Here is a 26105-nt window from a genome sequence, read left to right on the forward strand (position 1 = left end):
AGCGACGTCATATTTATACGGGTAGCTACGTCATTTTCATTGGACCGCAGTGAGTGAAACACGTGAATGAAACACGTGCATGCCCTTTTTATGATCGTGCACGGGAAATGCAGTTTACTATGGAGGACTTTAGAATGGGACCTTCTACCTCACTAACACATGGACACAAAATACATAAATAAATACATGTAGAAATAAATGTGAAGCATTTATTTATTATTTTTACATTTATTTCTTTATTAATATATTTATCAAGACGCAATCCATGTTTAGTCCACAGTTGTCTAGAAGGTAAAGTCTGTACAGAACATAGTGATAAAGCGTTTGCTGCAGCTTTTTATGTGTTATGGCCCTTGTTCCTTATGCCATTCAGACATTGAACACAATATGACTACATTAGGGAACTTGTTATTTTATAAGATTTGCTCTCTTATTATTTGTACTTATTTGCTGCTACCTTCCAATTTGCACTATTGTATGCTTTATATTTGTATGTTTTAACGGTGTTTTATGTGTACTGTATGTACCGTGCTATACTTGGAAAAGGCCATAGACAAATTTCCACTGAGGTGGATATTAAGTCAGTCTTATCTGATTTTATTGCTACGTTACTTTGTACTATGCACATATGCCGCATGTCTCGCAGGTTCACGAATAAACTGCTAATATCCAATAGAATTTCACCACATAAATTGTAAACATAATTGGTGATACTGTATCACTTGATATAGATTGTCTACAGGGCCTAGCTACTATTGAGAACACAGAATAATATTATTATATACATAATACATGATAAAAGAGGATCACTATTATTTTCAGTTGCAGTTACAATCCAGTCTACACAGTACACATGGTAGATGTTTAACCATCCCTTTGCAGTATTTTCAGACTCATTATGCTTAAATTTTTACAACTTTTAGATCAATGAAATATGAGGTTATGCATTTCTCCCACAAAATTGATCAGTTAGGGATGACTTTTAAAATACATCTATACTTTTAAAATGTACAGAAGCAAATGAACACTTAATTTGACACAAAATGATTAAAATATGATTATCTAAAGATGTACCCACAAAATAAAGAAATATAAAGTTTTCTAAGGGTGATGGAATTGTATTTCTTTAAGGCTGGTCGTTCAACTTCTGGTTTGCTGATGTTCTCTCACAAGTTACTGATTTATCTTTAGATAAATGCAACGAATTAGACTAATTGTACTTTTCGTTAATGTTTAAAATCATGAAAAACACTTTCCACTCATCAGTGCAATCAGTTGAATACACACAGTCCAAAAACACAACCGCACAAATGATGTCAGGTGGCTTTTTAATGTTTCCAAAAATAGTCTCTGAAACTGGGATTTGTTTTACAAAAGCATCCATATATCTAACAGGTATGGAGTTCTTATGTAAACACTGACACGCTGTCAGACTCACTGGTGGCACCAGAAGACTGAATGCTGAACCCTTGGCAGGAGTTAGACCATCCACAACTGAGAAATTATTTTTTTACTAGTTAAATTACTCAACAATATCTGAAATTGTCAGTTTTAGAAATTGTTAGCTGAGTAACCTACTGTAGATTCCTTAAAGTGTAGATGACATACTAGTAGATGGACCTAAGCAAGACCAGTATAAATGTGGTAATTATGCTGAATTCAACAGTAATGACTAATGTCATGCTTACAACTTCAGGGTTCAAGACAGGTGTTACACATTTCTGTCCAAGACAGGTTAACACTCATTTCAAAAAAGGCATGGCTTCAGGTTTATGACCTCAAGGAAGTTACTTAAATGCAACACAATTACACTGACACAGTACTGTGCATTCATCATCCTTGGCCGCTCTGTCAAAAACTCATTTTATTTTCCATATCTTTCACTACAATTATTGTGGAGAAAGGGACAAAGGCTCAAGGTCGGTCGAATGGTTAAATGTTCCAGTGAGTATTATGTCCTTGCACAAAATATCCTCTTTTGCAGCAGAATTGTTTTCCACTGTTAAGAGAAGGCTGTCTCAAGGACGGTGAGATTTACTAGGGATGTACGTGTGTATTACAGGTGGATTGACAGAATTTAGGAGCAGCATCATCCCAGGCTGACATCAGTTAGATTCAGAGGTATTCACAGCGGCTACACCCGCAAGTGCCTCAGACAGCTGGGGCAGAAGTATTTGTGACGTCTGTTCTTTGGGCCATCAGATGTCTGTCAGAAATCTATTCTGCAGCTTCAGTCTCCATTGCCTGTCCGGTGGCACTCTCAACCGTTTTTGAAGCCTTTAAAAAGAAGAAATTATTAAAATTAGGGGAAACATTTGGAACATTTATTATCTTTTATTTAAAAATAAAAAAAAACACTGTCATGTAACTCACCTTCTTTTTCTTCTTCTTCTGAGTCTTACGGCTGGCCGAGCTTTGGAGCAAAGCCTTTAAATAAAAACAAAAAACCAATAAACATGGCTATCATAATCTCACATAGTACATCAACACATAACAGCTTTAGGATGCCTACTTTGTTAAAGAATACTGTAATGACACTCGAATCCTTTCTTTTCAAGAAGAGAATGCACTACACATTTTACCTTCAGCTCTGGGTCCTCCACTTCATGCTCAGACTTGTAGAGTTCTGGCTCAAAGAGGCTGTTTGTGATTCGCAGAGGTCCATTGGCCATGAGCAGTACGGTGAACTTGAACTGAGCCACAACTTCACCTGGGGAAAGATGAGGTTGGAAGTTGCATTAACATCAAAGGTACATGGTCAAAAATGATTTATTAGGATTTCCTTTAGAATTGCATTTTAGCAGAGGTATATTATTAACATTGCTAATCAGTTAGTAAGTTGTACAAATATGCTTCTCTTTCAAAAGCATAATAATTAAAAAGGTTGCATTTTTTGCAGGACAATAATATTTGACTTATTTGACAGGCCAACGCAGCATAATCCTGGAGGACATTGCAGTTAAATCAAAAAGAACAAGACTGTGCTATTGTCGGTCCGAACGCGGTCTTAGTTGACCAGAGGGCAGCACTGAATGACATTTTCCACAAAACAGGACAGACGTCGTCTACATGATAGTAAACTGAATATTATTGAGTTCTGGACTGTTGGTCAGACAAAACAGGACATTTAAAGAAGTGACCTTGCCTTGGGCTGAGGGAAATTACTGTGGACATTTTTTCACTATTTCATTAATATGAGTTGGTCTGAGGGCAGATACCAGCGGAGTAAGAGAAGGAGAGTGGTGTCCTGCTGTAGACCCAGTTCTTTTTGTTGAAACTGTGATGGACAACAAATGACAACCCTCATCTTTAGTTTTTGTCTGTCTTGTGTATCTATTAATGTAAATTAACTAAAACGGTATAAGATCACTGTATGGATTTTAACACAAGAAGAGCACGCAGTCAAGTGGACAACACTTTGTTCACATAAGCCCCTTTCACACAGCTGGTTTGTTACGCCCCGCCGTCTGTGTGAAAGGTATGAAGACCGAATTGGGTGGAAAAGATCTCTTGCCTCAGAGTTGGTGGCAGAGGTAGTCACAGAGCGGCAACAGTGCCGGACCAACATCTTTGTGAATGTGAATGCCAGCAGGGTGAAACTACACGCAAAAGTCGACCCACAGACAGGTCAAACAGTGTCAAAGCAGTGTTCTGAGTAGCCTAAATTATTAATAACTTAGAGAAACATTATGTGCAATAGCTTTGTGAAAACATACACTGGGGCGGCTTTACGCCACCTTCGCTTGGTTTTGTGCGAATAAACAAAGTCAGTCAATATGTCGCTGTCGTGGAATCTCTGTGTGAAAGAGGCTATATAAATAAACCTCCAAGATTTTTTTCTGGGTCTCCAAAGCCTTTAATTACATCCCTCATTGTTCCACTCACCCTCTTTCTCGTGCAGCACGTTGAATGGCTGCAGCAGCTCATGTTTGGCACACTCCACTACGCCCAACCTGGCCTTGCCTTCATCCTCAAACGCTCTGAGGACACACAGAAAAGAAAATTGAGGGGGGTCTTTCATTAAACATAAAATGAAACGTGTAAAGTGAAATATTTGATCTGAAGATTAAAGATGCTACCTCAGAGTGAAAGGCATTGTATCGAAACGCCTCTCCATCTCACTGAAGAATGTCCGAGATGTCTTCATCTTTAAGCCGTACACCTTGTTGGGGTCTCGTTTGTAAACGGTGGTCCTCTGACCTCCATCCTTTGCCTGGATTGCAAAACATTATATTAAATACCGTACCTTTATGAGTTTTCCAAATCAAGCGTCAAACTAATGTATACTGGATTTTCTCTCACCTTCCCCTCACCACTGCTGATGAGCACATCCACTGCATATACCTCATGCACCTCAAACTCAGCCTTCTCATGGTCCTTTCTACAAAACAAAATAACAAGATCATTCCTTGGTTAAAAAACACCCACGAGGTCAGTGACAGGAAGCACTTGCTGAATAAACTTACTTTTGCTGGTCTGTTGGGTTTTGGATGATAGTTTTCTCCCCATCGATCACATGTTGTTTGAGCTGATGGGACAGCATGCCTGAGGGAATAAACCATGTCCGAGTTATATTAGGCACCTGTATACCATTGGAATCATAGAGCTTGAAGGTGCCAATGTTCACAAACACCAACCTTCAATGGGGGAGCACTTGAATGACTTTGCAATCTTGTTCCAGGCTTCTGTGACCTGTGTGTTCTGATGGAAGAGACATATAATGACGTTAATGAGGAAAGGTGTGTACAGTTAGCCTCGAAACTAGACCAATCTGTCGAGCTCATAATTCAGTTGTTCTGGCAGATATGACAGATTTCCAGCCGACCTGGCCCTGTGCGGACCACTCTCAACCGTTTATCTCATGTGGGGCGGGTTTAAGACGATGACTGATAAAGCTGCCATGCTAGAATGAACTCATGAAACTCAGATCAAACGGTCAATAGGCTGATCAAATCGGAATGAGGATGTACTTACTGCAATGTCTATTTCTCACTTTAAAATGTTTTCAGAAACATTATTTAACTGCTATAATTCCAGAGAGTTTGCGACCTCGCTGCAAGTTTTTTCCCTTCCTAAAAACACTAGCCTACTCCCACTTGCATGTGTAAATCAGCGCTACGGTGTTTCGCTGCTGTAATTGGTCGTGGGTAATTGCGCCCCGAGGTATTTTAATCTAAACTGTCGATATTGCCCCTTGGGACCAAGATGTTCCAGACTGATACGAATGCATTTTTTGTTTTTAAACCTATGCCAGAATGTTAACTTGTGCACCCAGACAATACTCCAGCACTGTGGCGGTAAGTCTGGCTATGTGAGACTATGCAATGCTAGGCTAGTGTACAGTTATTTTGACGCTTATATGCGTGGTCATTGTGGGAGAGTTTTACCTGGTTTCCTGGCTTAACAAGACGTAGAGCAGCCTCAGCACAGAGATGAGCTGCTTTGATAACGTCAGCCTTACGTCCGGTCAGTGGGTTGTCCTTAAGCGACACAGGAGGAAAGTTTAAGAGTTACAAGAAGGGAATTAAAAGTATTCCAAACCGGTATAGGTGTGATTACCAGTAATCAAGGAAATTACATTACAAATAACTCATTTTCATGAATAAACCAACGAGTGCTACAGTGCAGGTGTAATTCGATAGTGATGGCATACCATGGTCACTCCAACAACGAAGCTGTGAGCCACATTTGAGATAAAGCCGTCAACGTGCACGCCCAGGTCACTGAAGAAACAGAACAGGAAAACATGAGCTAAAGAAGGTATGAACCGCAAATACAATATAAACTATAATTCATCTAGTACAAAAGATGGACGTGTATTAATCAGCAGTTTACATTTTGACAACATCCCCGTCCTTCAGCATGACATCAGTGTCGCTCTTCAGAGGGGAGTGATGGCATACACAGTTGTTAACTGACACACAAGTAGGAAAAGCGATACCTGTGAAAGAAAGAGAGTGAATGAGGGAGTGCCGAGTTAGAGACATTGATGATGAGTGATGAAATGTAACAAAAGGCGTACCTTTCTTCATGTCTTTTTCCTTCTTGAAGATTTTCCCAGTTTCTGCCATGATGAAGGCATCTCCCTTTTCACACAGGCTGAGCACGGACACTCCAGCCAAAGCTGCCCCGACCACTGTCTTCAGAGCCTCTGCAAGACAAGAGATAAAATGAGCCATGATGTAGTTAAATAGTAGGTCAGTAAAAGTGTGTATATATAGTGCTGGGTTGCAACTAACCCTTACTTTCATTATTGTTCATTCTGTTGAATACTTTCTGAGTAAGTCAATTAATCGTTTGTTCCGTAAAAGTCACAATAGTGAAAATGCACATTAAAATTTCTCAGATGTCCAAGGTGACAAGTTTTTGTCTGTCCCCCCAGTCCCAAAACCATAAGTTCAGTTTCCGGCCATTGACTCAATATATTGTCTAATAATTCCAGCAGTATATTGGTTGTACATTTTTCTGATTACACCAACAGGTGCTAGGCTTCCACCACCGTGGCTAGACTGGATGGATCAATGAACGGCTTGTGAGTGTTGACAGTGAATCACACTGAACAACTCATCTGATTTTGACTAAGCCTAGCTGATATCACGTTACGTAGAAGAAAAACATTTGACAGATGTCTGACAGCTGTTTATCAAGCAGCATAACACTAGTAGTAAATTAGATGTCTTAACTTCACATAAGTAGGTCAGCTATGATAAGCTACAATACAAAATGCACAAGGACAGAGTGTCATTGACGTGAAGCATTACAGCATGTGGCCATTTCCACAAACTAACAAGAGTCAAAAGGATAGACTGAATGAAAAAAGATCGAACTGAAAACTGATATTGAGCCATATGCATTTTTTGACAGATTGTGATAACTGGAAAATTGGATGTAGAGGCAGAATGCGCTAGAAAGCTGATGCATTTATTTCCTAGCACCACTAATGCATTGTCTGTTTAAAGTTGAGTTCAGATTACTGTAGTAATCATTTTGTTTTTGTTTACTCTAGTTGTAACGTCCTGAGCCGAATGCAACGAGATGTCCTCCCAATGTTGTACTTGTCTGGTATGGAGTTTGAAAAGACAATAATTAATCTTTAATTGGTTTTACATAAATTTTACAGGGCAGGAAGTTTCAGCTGTTCAATCTCCAGACTGGCACATGAATTATGGCCAAACTGTGCAAACTGACAGGTGTGAGTGTAACCTATGAGACATTGTTGAAAAACTCTCTGTACTTAGCTGGATTAATTTAAAGAATTTTAAAATAAATGGTATACTTGCAAATTCCTGAATATTGATAGACTTAAAGTACAGGTGCAAACACAGATTTGTGATTCTTTACGTTAGTTTTTTTTAAATAAAATTGTATTTATATTAAAAACAAATTCCATTTTTGACGTCACACTAATGATGTGTGCATGTGGCCTTGGAAATGAATACTACGTAATATATTTGCTTCACCCACAGGTTAAACCAGCATGTAACGTTAAAGTTGATCCGCTGGTCGAGAAAGTTAAAACAACTAATTTTCTTTGACGTCATTTAAAATAGAGTAGTGGATGTTAAATTAGCTTCTGCTTACTCTGACATGACTTTAAATGATTTAAACAACACAATCAGATTTCCAGTCTGTTACATAACACTTGTTTTAACATTTACATTTAAATCCAAATAGAGACAAATACAACACCGTATTGTCTGTCCATGTTGTACTTGTCATTGTTTTCTGTCGCGTTAGCAGTTGCAGCTAGCTAACGCTGGCTCGTTAGGTTAGCTCAGTCGCCTAGCTGCTTAGCTAACAGTTAGCTCACCAGGCTAACGTGACAGCAACGGGTCGTTACAAAAATGCAGGCGAGTATAAATAATAGCTCGGTCTAAATGTATAGCAGGCCCCGTGTTTTACTCGTATTAAACAAAGGTCCGCTTTCTACCATGCTCTGTGAGCTGGCTCTGCTGTGGCACATGGCACAGCTGCTGCCTGGAGCATGACTGTTAGCTGACACTGTTAGCTAACATCGGATCCTGATACCCAGAGTCAAAACTGAACGTTAACGCCGCGTTTCACTTACGATTCGCGATCTCGGCCCCCATCTTATACTTGGTGACCACCAAGTCGTCGGCGATGGTCTGCTCCTGTGTCTCGTCATCTCCAGACATGTTGGCAGTGTGTCCGCGAACTCAGAGTAACTTTTTCTTCCCCGGCGGGTGTCTGTCACAGGATGGACCACGCTGCTCTCTGCACCGGCCCGCCCGACTTCAGTCTGCAGCCTACGTACGAGGTCCAGATCCCGCCTGCTGCCAAAGACACACTCACGCAGTCAAGATAGTTATCGGCCTAAAAAAACAACCCAACTAGGCAATGGTGATATTTTAAATCACACCATCAGCATTTAAAATTAGACCATGGAGTGGCCATAGCAAGATAACAGGACAGTCTGCTGATATATAGCACATTTATGTATGAAAAAAACACATAAAGGCTTTCAAAAACCAAAATGACTCGTAGATTAGGCTAAATAAAGATGAGAAGAAGGAAGCTGCTAACTAATCTACAATGAATTATGGAGAATGGTTGGGATTAAATCAGTGTAAACTTCTTCCCACTCATTTTTAGACGTTTTTGTTTGTTTTTCATGTATTTCTATGCTTTCTAGTTGTGTAATATGATTAATTTTAGTATGGTCTGTTCTGATTTCTTTTAAATGCTTGAATACATTTAAATCAAATCAAATGAATGGCATTAGTACATCTTCCATTTAAGGAGATTTAAAAAAAGGACTTGCTAAATCCTTTAAAGTAATGCACAATAAGTTGTGGTGAAAAAAATAGCCCATTGGACGACAACTGGAAAATGCGGAAGTTCATCTCTCAGTACTCTGATCATCTCTGATCATCCTCTCACCAAATCGCGCGCGAGTGCGACACAGATGGCTCACATGCCTCCATCTCATTTCTGCTGTTAGTAGTGCCAGTATGTATGATGATGACCCTATATATATATATATATATATATATATATATATATATATATATATGACTACATGTAATATGGAGGTGGATGTTAAAATATATATAACAATCATATCGCAACAAGACATTAAAAAAGAGAGAGAATTAAAATGTCCAAGTCGGTAGGTCTATTTTATTGTTTTACAACAGAAATCTGACACAGGGGATTTGATATTTGCAAAATAACCGCATTTATTCATTTATATAATAGTTATTATAATACATGGTAGAAAAAGACTGCTCTAAAGAAATGTGACATGCATTTAAAATTATACAAGTCTTGTAACAATGATGCAATCATAGTAAGGCTATACACATTTATGGAAAAATACAAATACAAAGACAGAGAAGACTGTATTCAACACCATAAGACGTTTTTGTTATGGAAATTTATTTTGGGATTTTTTTTAATTGTTCTCTTTTTGATATTGTGTAACTGTATGTTAGGATTGGACATGTAGCCATCCCTGTTGCTGTTGCTGCCCAGTGTCTTGTGAGCCCATACGAGCTGAGCACTATACAGGACACTCAAACTGTTTCAACAAAACAATCAAAAACACACACAGTTACAGCTGTGAGGTACAACTTTATATGCCTGTTTTTAATTCACTCACCATACATTCTGGGGTTCATGGGCAAACAGCACATGTTCAGCCTGCTGTAACCTTTATTTTATGGTTCTACTCTCACAGTTGGTTTCACAAACATTAATGTACTGCATATTTATTTTATCACTTTAAAAGTTTGTCGGATAGTGGAACTCAAAGAAAATAAAGCTGGAAAAACTTTACAAAACATTTATGACAGGAACTAAAGTAATGTTATTATGTGTCTGTCCCAGTCCACATTATTAGGTGCGTACAGCATCTGGCTTGAGGAACAGTCTGCTGTGCCAGTAGTCTGGGTTGTCAAATGATGTGTTGCTGCCAGCACACACCTTGATGTATCCCCCAATCCCTGCACACCTGCCACTGCCCATCTCCTCAGAAACAGCCCCCCTCTTCAATGGGAGGTTCTGGTAGTCTGCCTGCTCCCACCCACTGGGTACCACTCCAAATCTGGTCATCTCCTCGTACTCCTCCACCGTTTCACCCCCAGCTGTGAGCACATCTGGCCTGGGCATGGCCATACCGCTCAGATTCCCCTGAAGTGCGGGTTGTTTATTTGTGTTGTGGTAATTCTCCTCTTCCTCTTCCTCCTCCAGCTCGTTGTTCAACATCTCTACTGTTTGGTCTGTTTCTTCTGTCTCTGCTGTACTCTTTGCAGATGCCTGACTCCCATGCCTTTCCCATGCAGGATCCTGTCCCTCTGTAGAGTCAGATCGCCTGATATCCATGTATTCATACCTGCCAATCCCTTGAGCTGCCTCTTCTTGGTTATCCACAGCTCTGATCCCGCTATCAGAGTCCCCAGTGAGCTGACGTTTCTCTGTGGAGTCTCTTCGCCCTGCAACACCTCCCTCACAATCCTCATCTACTTGCTTACTCCTGTCAGCTGAGATCGGTGTGAGTGTTTCCACATGTGGTGTGTCCTCTACGGGTAACGCAGGCGTGAAGCTTGGTGAGGGGAAAGGTGAGATTTTATGGCAAACTGCCACAGAAAGGGATTCTAACTGTGATAAGACGCCACTGGTCGAGCAAGGAGGAGCACCAGACTCTTTGCTCATGATTTCATACCCCTGGGAGGGATTGATCACCATGAGAGACGGATTGTTCTTGAGTCTTGAGTTTCTTCGCCCAGAATGAGGAACTCTACAGACTGTGAGCCATGACAGAATGTGTAGAAGGAAGAATATCAGAGATGAAGCTTTGTTCATGTATTGTTTTATGTTATAAATGACCAACTATTTTTAGTCAAGCAAATAATATGATAAGTCAGCATGCTTTCATCTTAGTGCTGGTAATTTACCTCGCTCTGGAGTAACAGGTGGCCCAGCCAGGACATAGCCATAGTGGTCCACCTCCTCCTCTTCCTCTGCCGTCCACACCTTATACGAGGATGGACTTGATGCTGTTGAGAGTTTCCTGTGCCGGCTGATGGATATGCGAGGAGTACCCCTCTCTGAGCCAAACCTGGCCCTGTGAAGACTGCCGGTCCGCAAACCTTCATCACGCAGCTCTGCCTCTCTGCCACTCCCCCTTAGCTCTGACCTCTCGGGGAGCGTCCGCACTGAGCTCAGTCGAGACCTCTGAAGCCACAGCTGAGACAGAAAGGCAAACACATCAACCGATGCTGTAGGTCATAGAAATGAATCCCATTATTTTAAGAATGACATGTTTAATGTCTCTCACTTCTTGAGGTAATGACCATAGGTATTTCTTTAAATATATATATATATGGTCATTGCCTTCTGGCAGTGCCGGATCATAATAGTTTAAAGTTCCAATATTGTAAAAGTGAGATTTTTAATTTATCTTTTGGTTATAAAGCAGACTGAGGTGCTATATAAATACTGTGAAAGTTTCAAAACGCTCAATCTGCAGAAAAAGCTATTGAAAAAGTGTTGTAATAAGGAGTTGCAACTAAATATATCCACTGTAATAGACCTTTGCAATTACAGGTTGGGAATGTGCTTGATTGCATGCATTTGTGTGAGTGTGTATCACCTGGTGGATGCTGTCGACGGGGCTGGGGGTCATTGGCAGGTATCCAATAGGTTCGGCCTGAGAGATACCACTCTACACATCAAGGCAGAAAAATGTTAAGTGTTGGTGTCTTTGCCTCTGATCTAGTCACAATGGTCCCAAAAGATTCTGAGTATCAAATCCAAGGAGTATTTCATTACCCTGTAAGAATTAATCCGTGATCGAGACAAACTCCAAGATGGAGAGTGTTGGAGAGGAGGGGTAGTCAAACCGTCCTCCAGTCCCTCCTCGTCTTGGTCTTCCAAATCTGCTTCCAGAAGCCCTCGCTCTGATTCTCTCCGATGGATCTCTACCGAGGCAGCTTCTTCTCCTTCTAACTGCAGAATGACATGAACATAGTACAGGGTTTAAAGTCGAAGAAAACAGCTGTAAGATTAATGAGGATGATAGCCTCACCTTGATGACAAGATATCTATGTGGGTCTCTTGCCATGCGAGTAAAGTCACTGGCCAGCTCTTTGAAGGTCGGCCTTATATTTTCATCAATCATCCAGCCTAAAGAGAAGAAGTAAAAAGATTTCAGATCCTATCTTTGTGAGTTCTGGTTGTGATATTTTATCACACTCACATTTGACCATGACCATGTAGACGTCTATAGTACAGATGTGGGGCTGTGACAGTCTTTCGCCCTTCTCCAGGAGACCCGGCACCTCCTGAGGCTGCACAGATGCATACGGCTCTGCCCCAAATGACATCATCTCCCACACGGTCACCCCTGTCCGGGGAAGAGTGAGACGCCACATATAAACGCTCCCAAGAGGAAATTCTATTGATACTTACTGTTTAATACACACCCGCACAAACACACAGCCTCTTACCATAGCTCCAGACATCACTTTGATGAGTGTATCTTCGAAACAAGATACTCTCAAGTGCCATCCATTTTATGGGTGTCTGGATTAAGAGACAAATTGCAGACAAGCCATACACATTGGTTTGTTTCCATCACTGGAAAATACAAGGGAAATCTTTTAACTGTGACTGAACAATTCAATGTGAATCTCAAACTCAATAAGTCATAGCAACCTTGGTGTCAGTGTAGACGTATTTCTTGTCGTCGGGATAAAGGAGGTCTGCAACACCGTAGTCCGAGATCTGGACCTGGTAGTCGTTCTTCAGCAGGATGTTGCGGGCAGCAAGGTTCCTGTGGACCATGCAGTGCTCCTCCAGGTAGTACATGCCCTGAGACCCAAGCATAAATAATGTGACATCTTATTCATAACATTTTCTTGGTCCAAAAAGTCTGTAATTCGTGCTGCACTCACTTTAGCAATCTGCACACACCAGTTGAGCAGGCGCTGGGGGTCCAGGCTGTCCTTGTGCTGTCTTATGTGCTCCACTAAAGAGCCCTGTGAACTAAGCTGGGTCACCAGTTGCAGAATGGGACCTGGACAGATGCCCAGCAGCCTAACGATGTAAGGATGGTCCAGGCTACCCATAGACAGCATATGCTGCACAGAGATTAAGTTGAAAAAACACTGTTTACTTTCTTTCTTTTGTTTTTGTGGACAATTTATACAAATAATACTTATGTGGATCTTTGGTTTGTATTTTGTATGAAATGTTATGTCACATTAAATGCTATTTCTGTGATGTTGTTAATTCTTTCAAGAGTGTAAGAATCTGTGATTCTCACTTCAGTGATCTCAGTGAAGGTCTGTCGCCCCGAGCTATCCTGGATGGTCTTAATGGCCACAGGGATCTTCACTGTCTCCAACACTGGAGTCCAAAAACCCTTAAACACAATGTTCAGCAGCAGGTCACATGAGTCTGTGAAACTTGTGTACATCTCACACTAAAACTATATTATACTATGATAATCAGTGGATATGCACAAAGACAAAGAGGTTGTTAAATACCTTGTGAACTGTGCCAAAAACTCCTGAGCCAAGGGCTTTGATTTTTTTCAGCTCTGAGGGCCTCAGGATGCGAGCATGGACCTTGGTACCTTTCTCTCCTGGACCCAGTGGCTCAAAGCTCTGCCAAAAAAGAGATGACTTTTTCTCTCGCGCTGAAAACAAATGCATGTAACAGTCAAAGCAAAGGTAGCTCATGATGTTGGATGGGTCTCTAAAGTCTCACCTCTCCACTCTCCAGGTACCTCCTCATGGCTCTTTTGCGCCGGATGGCCTGGCCTCGGTGGTACAGCACACCCAGGAAAAACAACACCAGGCAGAAAATCAAGCCAGCCGGGACACCTAAAGCTATGCCTGTGATCTGAGCACTGCAGGGTGAAGAGAGAGATGCTAGTGTGGCGATACAAGGTGGACAATTTCAGAAACAGGGCTAAAGATTTACATTCATAAACCATACTAGCAAAAGCAAAAAAAGTGCAAGAATTGGTGGATAAGAAATATTGCACAAAACAAGTGATGTCTAACAGGGTAACATTTTATTTGTGAAATCCTTGGCCATTTCGCTTTAGTATCCAGTGTACCTGGCATTTACATTAAGTTTGTTGTTTTTGTCATTTGTTTTGTGTATGATTTCTATAGGATGCACCAGCTTTTCAATAGTGGCGTCAAAGGTAACAGGCATAGAAAAGCACACTAGCTGTCAGCACTCAAATGAGATATGTGTATTATAACATATGCAAAGGAGATTCATGTTAAAAAGTTTTGCATAATTTTCTTATTATGATCTGAATTATGTCTTTGTTTTTTCCAGTTTCTATTTTCAGTATCTTTATGGAATGTCTGACTTAAGTTAATGTCTCAAGACAAAAAGAGTTGTGCTGTTTGTCTAACCAACTGGCAACACTATTCTTGTATCAGTGACTAGTGTAGTAGTGTTTTATATTCACCAGCAAGGGGAAGCACTCACCTGTTTACTGCCAACCTGGCTGCCTCCACACAATCATTGAATCCCGGGCCTGAGCACCTGAACAGATTAAAACGCCATTGATTTCAGTATTGTTACACATCTACAGATGGAAAGATGGAAGTACACACATATACTTGGAGTCCAGTCTCACCCCTGTGTGCAGTTGTGGTGACACGGTTCACAGTGCCCCTCCCTGTTAGGGTATTTGAAGATCAGTCCCCTCTGTCCATCGTTCACTCCAGTGGGACAAGAGTACATGCAGTAAGGTCCATCTCGAAGGTTGGCACACTCCACACACTTGTCTGCACCCTGACAAAGAAGGAGAGGAAGGCAGAAAAATATGGGAGAAAACAAGACAGAGTGAGATCATGTATAACTCTATGAGGAGACATTGTTACCTGCAATGGACTGCAGATTGATTCCAGTACAGAAGAAATAATTAAAATCATTAGCTACTGCATATGATTTCTAATATACTGGGCAAGGAGTGGCAGATAGTCAATAAAAGAATGTCTATGGAAGAAAGCAGCGACTTTGTCAGCACTTTGTTGAGATTTGCTGCAGATGATTACAGTGAGCAGAAGATGTCATAAGGGCATCAAAGGTTCGAAGTTGTTTGAGAGCTACAAATCATATTTCTTTCATTCATTTAGATGGATGGCAAATGGTGACTCATGTCTAGGTATAGTTAATATTACTGTATCAAGGGTATGGGTTTTGTTTCAGAGCTGGGGAGACACAGTAAAACAAACTGAAACTGTAACGAGTGTGTGAGGGTGACATGTCCTCTTGTCCCAAGTGTAAATTACAATCATGCATTGTAATAAAGATATGGCTGTCACATCAAGAAAACATTAAGACACAATACCGGTGTATTTGTAGAGTCATGCTCCGCAAAAACTATTAAGCCAAACATAAGCATGAATCCATACGAAAGGCAGTTGGCCAAAATGTACTATCAATGAACACAACTCAACTTTATTTATAGGGTACTTTAAAAAAAACCATAAAAAAACATTAAAAGACACTAAAAACAATTAAAGAAACCAGAAAAACATTAAAACTGGAACAAAGTCTCATGCAGGGTCGGAAAGCCAAGGAATAAAGAAGGGTTTTAAGACTAGTTTTAAAAAACGGACAGTAAAGGGGCCTGTCTAATGTGCGAAGGTAGAGTGTTCCATAATCTCGGAACGGCAACAGCACTATCCCCTCTGAGCTTCTGCTTAGACCTCCGTACCTCCAGGAGCAGCTGATCAGCTGAGGAGAAGGGATAAAGCAGCTCACAGAGGTAAGGTGGGGCGAGAACATTTATAGATTTAGAAAGAAAACTAGATTTAGAAAGAATCTTAAAAATAACTCTTAAGAAAGGGATTACCAGTCCAATACAGCTGTTTTTTCCACTCTGAGGTTTACACTCTGGATGACAGGCGACACACTCGCCATCAGGTCCTGCAAATTCCCTTGGAACACTGGGGGAAGAAAACACTTTTATACATATATATTATATATATAAATAAAGATTAATGATGAGATAAAATGAATCAATTCAACACACAAACCACCACCACCAGAATATCAACTCATACGTATCTACTGACCTGGTGTGGAAATTACAACTGCTCACACATGTGCCGCCTCGGCTGTAGTTCCTACAGGAGACACACTGGTTGGGCCCCGGGCCCCAGCAACCTGAGTCTGAACACAGCGGGTCACACACATGTCCCTCTGCAACTGCAGACACAACAGTGTGAGAAAAGTTGCTTTCTAACCAAAGTATTTGTCATATAGCAATATGGAGACTGATTATATAGCACTGTTTGTTAAGCTCAAAGAATAACAAAACATAACACTTTGGATTTCACTTGGATTATAGACAGGTTTTTTTTCGGTCTAGCCTTACCACACTCTGTCAGTGGCCTGTTGTTGTTGAGGTTGTTGACTCGAACTCTGCGGCCTCTGAACAGCTGTGCCCAGTTTACAGTGTGGTGGTAACAGAGGTTGGCATTCTGACTGATGTACACACTGCCATCACTGATCTCCCGGAGAGAGCGGAGACCCAGTGAGGTAAGATTGTGGATGTGCATCACCATCAGAGAAAAACGCCTTTGGTTGGAGGGAGGAGGATCACGCAGACAAATAGAAAAGAAAAAAACAAACACATTTTGTTGGTTTGTATCTGCATATGACTGTTTTAGTGTTAAGCCAAATCAAATGCGGCAGTTTGAACACACAAACACATTTATTTAGGCCACTTTTAGGGACAAAAAATGTACATTGATTCATTTCCTGGAGGCTTACCCTAACCCTAACCATACTTGCCTTACCCTACCCTCAACCGTAACCTACCCTCCACTGACAAGCCCTCTCCAATTAACTGGTCTTCTGAATCTGAGTCTGAATTGTGTTCCCAAAGGTAGCCTGTGTTATGAACACACACACACATACACACACACACACACACAAACACACACACAAACACACACACACACACACACACACACACACACACACACACACACACACACAATCCATACCTGATCACAGCTGTGAAGCACAGAGAGAGAAGAGAGTGGTTAGAGAGTGACAGCACAATGATCAGGGGGCTCGTCGTGGTGTTAACACAGTCAGTGTGTGAGGAAGCAGTGATGACAGGTAGTGGTTATGCAGCACACTTAACATGTTATACAGATAGATGTGAGTTTAGGCAAGAACAGAAGAATCAGAACCAGCCTGAGATATAAAGTAGGTTTAATCTAAGTACATTAACTAAATGGATTCATTTTATAAATATTTGCTCCGTCCGTATAAAATAGTGTATTGTTGACAGATAATTGGTTTTATCAGGTTAATTTTTTTGTCTTCCTCTGGGCAGGCTCCAACTGGTATGTTAACAAACATGCACATCAGTGTGTGTAAACAAGCCTTACTTGTAAAGCGACCGCCCTTGAATGGTTGTGAGACTCGAGAAAACAGACAAATCACTCAGTTCTCTGGGCCACGACTGGATGTTTAGAATATCTGACAATAAAACACAGTGATAACATTAAAACATAAAGACAGTAAAGGTAGTTTTGATTGTTTTCTAGGCCATAAATAAGATATTGCATATACTGTAATTACAGTTTTGCAGATTATTAAATGGACAAATGCAATAAGCATAAAAAACCAACAACCCACACTCTGCTGTAGTGTTTCCGAGGCATTCTCTCTTTTATATATAAACAGCTGTATTACCGTGTTACTGAATTAAACTTTGACAAGAATATTGGGCAGTCAAATGCACACAGCCCGTATTCAGAAACTGTGCCTTTAAATGAGCCGTCAGGACTTCTGTACAGTTGTGTACAGTTGTATACAGAATACAGGTATATTCAGACAGAATGAGAAAAACAAAGTGTTTTTTTTTTAACATTTAAGCATGTAAACATGTTGTAGTAGAAACCCAAAAGTAAAGTATGAACCTGAAAATGAGCATAATATGTCCGCTATGTCTAAATTTCAATTTAAAACCTACTGGTATGCCGTGAAAAATAAAAGTATTATATAGTTTATATAGTATTAGTATAGTATATAGTATTTATTATAATATTTGCAATTTCAAGTTAAGTCTGCTATAACATATAAAACCATTACCATGCATAATGATCTACTATTACCTGTAATTTCTCTGACAGTGCGGAACACTTCCAGCTTTTTGGCATCCAGGGGCGGTATGTTTTTAAAGTCATCTCTATGAAGAATAAAAAAACACAACATGAGCAAGCTGACCATACATCACTGTACTCTGACATCCTTTAGACAATTACCCAAGAATCCCTGTGACCAGGAAGTGAAGGCTGCCCTGGATCTTGGTGCAGTTGACGAAACTGTCGATGTTGCTGGAGTCCACAGTCTGTCTGTGTTCAGCGCCAGTGCCTTCACACACTATAGGGACAACCAAACGGCATCATTAGCTTTGATGACTGACAGATAAACTCAGTGTAAGATGTAGAACGTATCTATTAAGTGTGAACCTTTCGGGCAGAGTCCGCTGCAGAGTTCACACTGCCTCTGGCCTTCTCTCTCCACCTCCATCTTATCTGGAGGACAAACGCTCACACAGGAGCTACCGTCCACCACAAAATGGGCTACGAGAAAAAGGAGAAGCAGAGAGACAGGAACAATCAATGGCAATGTTTAAGACTCAGCATCACATCAGGTCTGACACAAGTATGCAAACAAAGACCACTCACTGGGACACTGGGAGACACAGATTGATCCGTACTGATATTTGGCATTAGGGTTGGTCTCCATTTGAAACGTCTGCTTGTTATAGATCAAAGTCTGGGGACACTGGGGGACACAGGCTCCAGAGTCGTTGAAATGACGACATGCCTACACAGGTGCACACAAACACAAAAATTAGTCATCCATTTGAAAACTGACATTCCCTGTGTCAAACGCATGGCTGTTGTCTATTATGGGTAACTAAGTGTAGAAATCAGCTAGAAAATAACCTATAACCATGTTTCGCATTTTGCGCTCAAATCCTATAAATCACGTCTGTTGAAATTACCTGTAACTGCTTTTGAAAATAACACTATACGCTTTTAGGTTTAGCCAAGGCAGCAGCATGGCTCTAAGGGATAGAAATGTCAGAATTTGGTCCAGACTGAAATATCTCAATAATTATAGTTTGTATAGCCATTACATCTTGTACAGACATTCATGGCCCCCAGAGGATGAATGTTACAGATTATGGTAATCGTCTGACTTTTTCCTCCAGCTTCACTGAAAACTTTTTTTGGTTTTGAAAACATTTTTTTCACAACTATCTATAAAACTTGGTGCACAGATTCATGATGAAAAAATTTCCTAACCCTACTGCAGCGCTCTCACTTAGTATGTATTGCCGCTATCAGGTCAAAACTTGTCTTTTGTGACATTCCCACCAGTCTAATTAGCAAATGTAAGCACGCTAACATACTAAAACTAAGATGGTGAACATGGATGACATTATACCTGCTTACTGTCAGCATGTTAGAAGTTAGAATTATAATTGTGAGCATGTTAGCGTACTAAAAGTTAGCGTCTAGCTCAAAGCAAATCTAATACAGCCTCACAGATGCTTGCATGGCTGTATACTCTCAGTTCTGTTCACCCAGGATCTTGAAGATGAATACCAAATCAAAAGAGTGTGCATAGTTTCTAATTTGATAAAAATCCACCTGTAACATCTTTAAATGATAAGCAGCTTGGACCAAAAGCCTTCTTTTTAACCTCCTCTGTTACTGAAGAATGAAAAACCTACAGTATAGTGTCTGTAAAGACTGCCTTTCTCTTAATTTTTATAAAACACAGAGCACTTACGAAACAGTCCGCATCCAGAGGGCCTTTACATCCCGCTGCACACTCTATGTGACAGCAGTCCCTGGGGCTCGTCCCAAAACAGCGGCCATTACACTGCGGAGCGCACACCGTCTTAGTCACTGAGACACAAAGGAGAGACGGGGTTGAACAGAGGTCACCAATGTGCATGTATCATGTGTGTGTGTGCATCTCCCTCTGCCTCTGCATACTTCAGTCTATCAAGAGAGACAGTGAGCAAGGAGGAAGAAGAAGGAGAGAGAAAACACAGAGAGAAAATCAACAAATCAGACAATTGGACACTCACAGATCTGACACTGGTTCTCATTTGGCCCCCAGCAGTAATCTCCACATGATTTGTGACATGGGCCTGCGAGAGAGAGAGTGAGAGAGAGCGAGAAACAGAGAGAGAGAGAGAGAGAGAGAGAGAGAGAGAGAGAAAGAGAGAGAGAGAAAGACAGACATTACTTACAAGACAATCTCAAGATAATTTGGGGATATGTGAAATAGGACTATCCAGACACCTACCTCTCTCTCCATTGTACTGGACATCAATAGGAGCACCATTATCCCTGATAATATCTTGCCAGAAGATCCAGGGGCCATAACTCAGGTACTTGTTGTTGATAATCTGCACTCCTCCCTCCAGAATCTCTGTGAAGAGATGGTGAAAACGATGCAGGGAGAGATCATGATATATTAAATACTTCCAGGGTGTACAGCGGTAGGGAAGGGTCCTACAAGGGGAGAAGTACAAGCAAAAAGACCTAGAAGGAAAATAACCCCATAAATACTTTTTTTTTAAATTAGGATACATATCAATTGATTGCTAGGTGCAGACACGGCGGGCAATTATAAAGTGTCATAAAAAGTGTGGCACCATCATGTTTTTTTATCATAAAATGAATCTTACTGTACATTAAGCCCCAAAACTGATCTATTCCCTAGTATTTCATCATCATTTAACAACATATACTGTAGCTACATCAACAATGCCCTGGTTGTGGCATTTTGCATGCTTTGCATGGCTTTCTGTGGCTTTCTGAGACACTTGATTAGAAGTGAGACATTTTTTATTTTATTAGTAACACCTGTGCTTTTCCTGCTATGACGATTCAAAATATTTGGACGGGATTAGTTTAATCTGGGGATGAGGGGTAAAAACAGTTTTACCTCAGGACGTCTGTAGACGGGATTAAGAAATCCCTGTAATATACCAGAGGTGGGTGGAGTTATCAATTTACTGCGTCTCCTCCCTGTCACCATGTGCGTGCTACGTAGCTTTCTGATATCACAAAATTAAGTAAACACGAAACTTAAGATTTGTTTATCCAAAAAAAGTGATGAGTGCTTCTTCAAGCGCCTTCGTGTTAAAAAAAATGTGGGAAATACGTAAAGACAGGATATATCGGTATATCAACATATGTTTTACAAAGGGTCGTATTCGGATGGGGCTAGTTTTACGTGAGGTATTTTTTCTGGACCGTTTTACAGAAGGTTAAAATCGTTGTATTTTTTAGTGACATTCTCTTGAATAATCAATGACATGGCGCATTTGGGCGGGACTAAAACCCCTGGTAAAAAAATCTAACCCCACGTCCACACATTAAACTAATCCCATCCAAATATGGCTTTAGATAAATGTTGGATAACCTGCTCTTCTAGGATGTCAGAGACTTGGGTATGAAGGAGGGAAAGAATACAACTGCAAGTCCCTATACTCCTTATATAATTCAACACCTCTAGTCTTTATACCACTTAAGAAGACATCAAAAAATAGCTTACAATCAGTTGAGACGGATTTTCCCTAAATATTTCCATTCTTTTGTTCCTGCTACAGTTTTAAAGAATACAGCACAGAAAAGAAAAGCACTTTAGTTTTGGGTGCTTTGGTGATTTTAAATGCCTTTGTTCTCACTGTTTCCAATGTGTCTCATCTCAGAAAAGTACCTTTTACATCTTGTATACAGGTCATCTTTTGTCCATGCTTCTGTTTAACTGTCTTTTACCTGTCAGATTAACGAGCCCCAGCTGCCGCAGGCCGTTGGAGCCATCCTTAGGGTAGTTAAAGAAGACAGAGAGAGCAAAACGTCTCTCGTAAAGGCTGTTTCCTCTGATGACCCGTAGTTGCCCCAGAGGAATCTCCTGAAAGTGGTTCATAGCAATGAGGACATAGCCAGTCACCTCACGGATTGTCTGGAGGGAAAAAAGACGAGCACACTTTTAGTACTACGCTTTGTACATACAAATCAGTTTAAGGACAAGGCGGAGAGGAAGGGAGTGATTTTTTTTTACCTTGAGGAAGGAGAAGTCCCAGTTACTCTCAATCTGAGTGATCTCCAGGTTTCCCATGATGATCTCACAGCCATCATACCGGTCCTTAATCAGGTTGTACTGAATCTCCTGAGAACCTGTGGAGCTCAGTCCGTTCTGCGTACCGGGACACACCACTGACATATACAGGGAAGGAAGATGAAAACAAGAGATACTCGAAGGGTGAATTAGGGGAATGGTGCAGAGTGGGACAATCACTTTTACTTGCTATACTACATATTGAAGGACCATGACAGTGGTTTTGCATGTTTAACTTACTACAGATCAGTTGACATCACAGCTAACTAATTAGTAAACTGTGCCCTTGTGTTTGACCTTGTGTTTTCGGATGTATTTTTTTCCTGACTGTCTGGTTTCTGTTAATTTCTTTAAAGCTTGAAAATCAATCATCAAACTTTTTTGAGTTGTGTAATCCACCATAGTGAACATCAAGTCTGTATCATTTTCTGATTTTCTGGGATGTATGAGGTACTTATCCATAGTCAGTGTATTACCTGCAGTAGATGGCTGTTGGCACGCTACCAGTTTGGATAAGCAGACATTAGTACTGACATGGAAGCTACACAGATGCTAAGCAATGGGCGCAGTAACTTAGAATACTGTATTTTACCTACCTATAAATCAGTGTACGCTTTATTTAGAATATTTTCATGGATTTACTTTGTCACAAGACATCCCTGTTTACGTTTACTGAAGCCACTCTATGCTCCCATCAAATCCACCAGACTCCATTCACAAAAACAGTAATTCTACCTCACAGAACTTGGGAGCTGCTGGTCACCCGCGGCCTCAGTCGGTTAGTTTGTTTGTGTTTTCATGTGAATTTGGTATTTTAAAAAGTTAGAAACTAACAACACTAACAAGTTTAAATGTAGTTTTTGTCAATGGAGTGTGGTGGCTTTAACAAGAGTATAATGGCTGGGAAAATCTTTTATAGCATACAAATACATTGATATGGACTTTTTTAGGTGGACCAGCATTTGTGTCAGGACTCCTGCCTGCTTCTCCAAAATCAGAATCAGAATCAGAATTAGGTTTATTGCCAAGTGATTAGCATTACAAGGAATTTGCCTTGATTTGACGGTGCTTACATGGAAACAGACATAAACAAGTAGTGCAGGAGGTAGTGTGCAGTTAAAGTGTCCAGTGGGGGCGTGCCGAGTCAGACCGCCATCAACTGTAGGTTACACACTGACTATGGATGGGTACCTCATCAGCACCACTTTACCGTACAGAAATGAATGGAAAACAATGGCAGCTTTGAATGGAAGGACAAAAAATGACCTAAATCATAACATTAAGTTGAAAATGATTGGCAAAGGAGCTAAAATTAAAAAAAGAATGGCCCTTTAAAGGTGATTAAATAAAGAATATGTGCATGTATGTGCAGTATTTATGTGCTCGGTAAGTCTTCCTAATACTGCGTGTGTGCTGCTGTGTTGGCTGGAGAGTTTGATGTAAAGCACAGTAAAACAGGCAGGCTGTAACCCTGGTTCATGGAGAAGTCCAGGCCTGGGGCTGATGGAGTGGAGGCCGAGGGTCGAGGGAGAGGGGCTTTTCTCAGACAAAGTTCTTCATTGTGATAAAGCTATAAATGTGGACAGTGTGTCCTAGTGACTGAAGAGTGATGCAGTGACAGACAGTGCTTCTGTGTGTGTGCATGTGCGTATGTATGTATGTGTGTGTGTGTTAGTGTGTGTATGAGGGTCTGCGTTGCTGAGATCATACCAACAGACAATGGACTGTGTGTGAGTAGGACTTTCTGGCAGAGGGAAGGGAAATATCGTGAACGGAAGGAGACATGCACACCATCTCGTACTGACCAACAAAAATTGTGCTGCTGGCCTATTATGTGCAGAGATTAGGCACCTGCAGCCGTCAACACAAGTCACATTTCCTGCCTTCATTGGGAACATGCAGAACATCACCTCCATAAACAACCTTTGAGGCATGTTGTGTGTGTCTTTATAGAACATTGCACTCACTCATATGCATGAGTGTCTTGAGTAGACATATTGAATACAATAAAGGTGGCAGCTTATTTGACAGAGTTGCATGATAATTCTGACTATCAGGGCAACTAATACTCCTGTGCATGCACAAAACCAACATGCATAATCCAAACAACTAAATCGTCCTGTTGTACATATCAACATGAACAGGACCAGCTGTCCTCAATAGCTTTTTAGCACTGGGGACATTGCCATGCAGGATATTTGGTCTCCACCAGGGTATTACTGTAATGCTGCTTCATCACTAGCAGTATATAAAGTGGTGATAAACAGCTAAGTTAAGAGCCTTGATTAGAGCCCAGTAGCCTAATAACAGTGAAAAAGCTCTAAACGAGAGGAGCACAGTAAATACTGTGTGATCTGAGACAAAGGCAAGAAGAGATGAGGGCGGATATAAACTGTAGCCATCTTAACCTCTAACGTTAAGATTGCATCCATGTTAATTATCATATTATATTATGTTCCACAAAATATACTTGCATATTAAAAAGCTCTGACGTTTAAATTCTGCAGAGTAATTACCAACAGGTGAATTCAAGCAGGAAAAATAAAAACAAATAATTCACTTAAAGTCACTTATTATGAATAAGGACATTGAAAATAATTATTAAAGCAGACCAGACACGGATTCTGATATGAAATTATAAATGTCCCTACCTTCATGGGTTTGGGATGATGCTGTTTGTAGCCTCCATGATAATGTCACACACAGTACAATGACTCGCCACTGGATCATGTTGATGTCGAGTGAGATTTTATCATGTCACACAGATTTAAGTAGTCCGCCGAGGAGCCAGTGTTGTTTAAGAAAGTATGGATGTAGGCCAAAAAAACGCTCCACGCTCTGTCTCTGGAAGGAGAGAGAGAGAGAAAGCAATATCATGTAGTCAAAGTGATGGAGAAATGCAACTCCTTCTTAAAAACTTCGCACAAAACATAGTTGTAAGAGCAGATTAATCGCGCCAATTGCAAAACTGAAAACAACGAACAAGTGGCAGTTTATTTTGACGCTGGTTTGCCCCTCCCAGAGAGGGACATGTGATTGGCCAAGCGCCCGATGTATTCACCAATCAGAGGTCGGTCCGTCATTTTTTTACGATCCTGCTGCCTCAATTATTGCACTGAGCATCCAAACGGGTAAAATCCTGGGAGATTAAGGCGGAACATTACAGTTTGTCTCAATAAATAAAAAATACATCTCAACAAATAGCCTGAATGAGGCCCATATAGAAAACATAGATCTGAATAACATTTTAATTAATGCACTTTATTATGTCAAATTGACTGATTTGTATATAAATAATAATGATACTTTTAATAACATGGCAAACAAATGCTTTATCTAAACATTTTGCACATGCATCAGTGTGAACACCGTGCCCTCTATATGTCCCTTTATGTGTGTGCAGTTATTTTGGTTTCATGTTGTCAGCTGCTGTATGTGGAAGCAGTGCTGTGGTCTCCCAGTCAGCAACCCAATGCTGTGAGTGGCTGCAGTGTTTCCCCCTGTAAAGAGCAGTATTGTCCCCACAGCCCTGTCAACTGGTTAATCACCTCTTTGATGCGTACAGAGCAGCCAGTCACAATGGGGCACATTGTCAGACGGTCAAGTGACTTCTGAACCCAAAACAAGAACATGCTTAATTTGAGAAAATGGTCTCAGAGCAGGCGAGATTCCTGAAGACGAAGCTGCGAGTGAAAAGGGGACGACTCACTAATGGATGGATATCAGTAAGTGACTCTGACATATGTACTGTTAATCTTATTTTGTATGAGAAAGAGATAGCTGAACAGTGGCTGTTTGTTTGGAAGTATCCTCACTTCCAAACAAAGGGAACATGAATAACAGTGAGACTATTCAATAATCATTGTTATCTACAGTGTTTTCAATGAAAATGATTCATTTTAAAGGCCCCATATCATTCTCATTTGCAGGTT

The 26105-nt window shown here is 40.7% G+C and overlaps 2 protein-coding genes across 2 annotated transcripts; both read right to left on the bottom strand.

The window, feature by feature from the left end:
* Window positions 1-1321: 1321 nt before the first annotated feature.
* LOC310952187 (proliferation-associated protein 2G4-like) lies at window positions 1322-8254 on the bottom strand. Its single transcript, XM_083920711.1, has 13 exons — window positions 8069-8254; window positions 6023-6151; window positions 5836-5941; window positions 5654-5723; window positions 5388-5480; window positions 4638-4701; window positions 4467-4545; window positions 4303-4381; window positions 4080-4213; window positions 3886-3980; window positions 2583-2710; window positions 2374-2427; window positions 1322-2277 (listed from the first exon to the last, which is right to left on the bottom strand). The coding sequence occupies exons 1-13, from the start codon at window positions 8154-8156 to the stop codon at window positions 2218-2220; spliced, it is 1179 nt and encodes a 392-aa protein (XP_083776837.1). The 5' UTR covers window positions 8157-8254; the 3' UTR covers window positions 1322-2217.
* Window positions 8255-9241: 987 nt separating this feature from the next.
* Window positions 9242-25114, bottom strand: LOC310951738 (receptor tyrosine-protein kinase erbB-3-like). Its single transcript, XM_083920129.1, has 28 exons — window positions 24825-25114; window positions 22117-22271; window positions 21831-22017; window positions 20350-20475; window positions 20129-20191; window positions 19825-19943; window positions 18708-18849; window positions 18489-18602; window positions 18282-18399; window positions 18132-18205; window positions 17403-17493; window positions 16376-16578; window positions 16074-16206; window positions 15851-15944; window positions 14627-14784; window positions 14476-14532; window positions 13735-13876; window positions 13512-13631; window positions 13289-13387; window positions 12918-13103; window positions 12679-12834; window positions 12471-12546; window positions 12221-12367; window positions 12050-12147; window positions 11794-11970; window positions 11615-11686; window positions 10917-11208; window positions 9242-10766 (listed from the first exon to the last, which is right to left on the bottom strand). Exons 1-28 carry the CDS (start codon window positions 24901-24903, stop codon window positions 9859-9861), a joined length of 4386 nt encoding a protein of 1461 aa, XP_083776255.1. The 5' UTR covers window positions 24904-25114; the 3' UTR covers window positions 9242-9858.
* Window positions 25115-26105: the final 991 nt, after the last annotated feature.

The sequence above is a fragment of the Echiichthys vipera genome, assembly GCF_963691815.1.
Source record: "Echiichthys vipera genome assembly, chromosome: 9".
NCBI classification, from domain to species: domain Eukaryota; kingdom Metazoa; phylum Chordata; class Actinopteri; order Perciformes; family Trachinidae; genus Echiichthys; species Echiichthys vipera.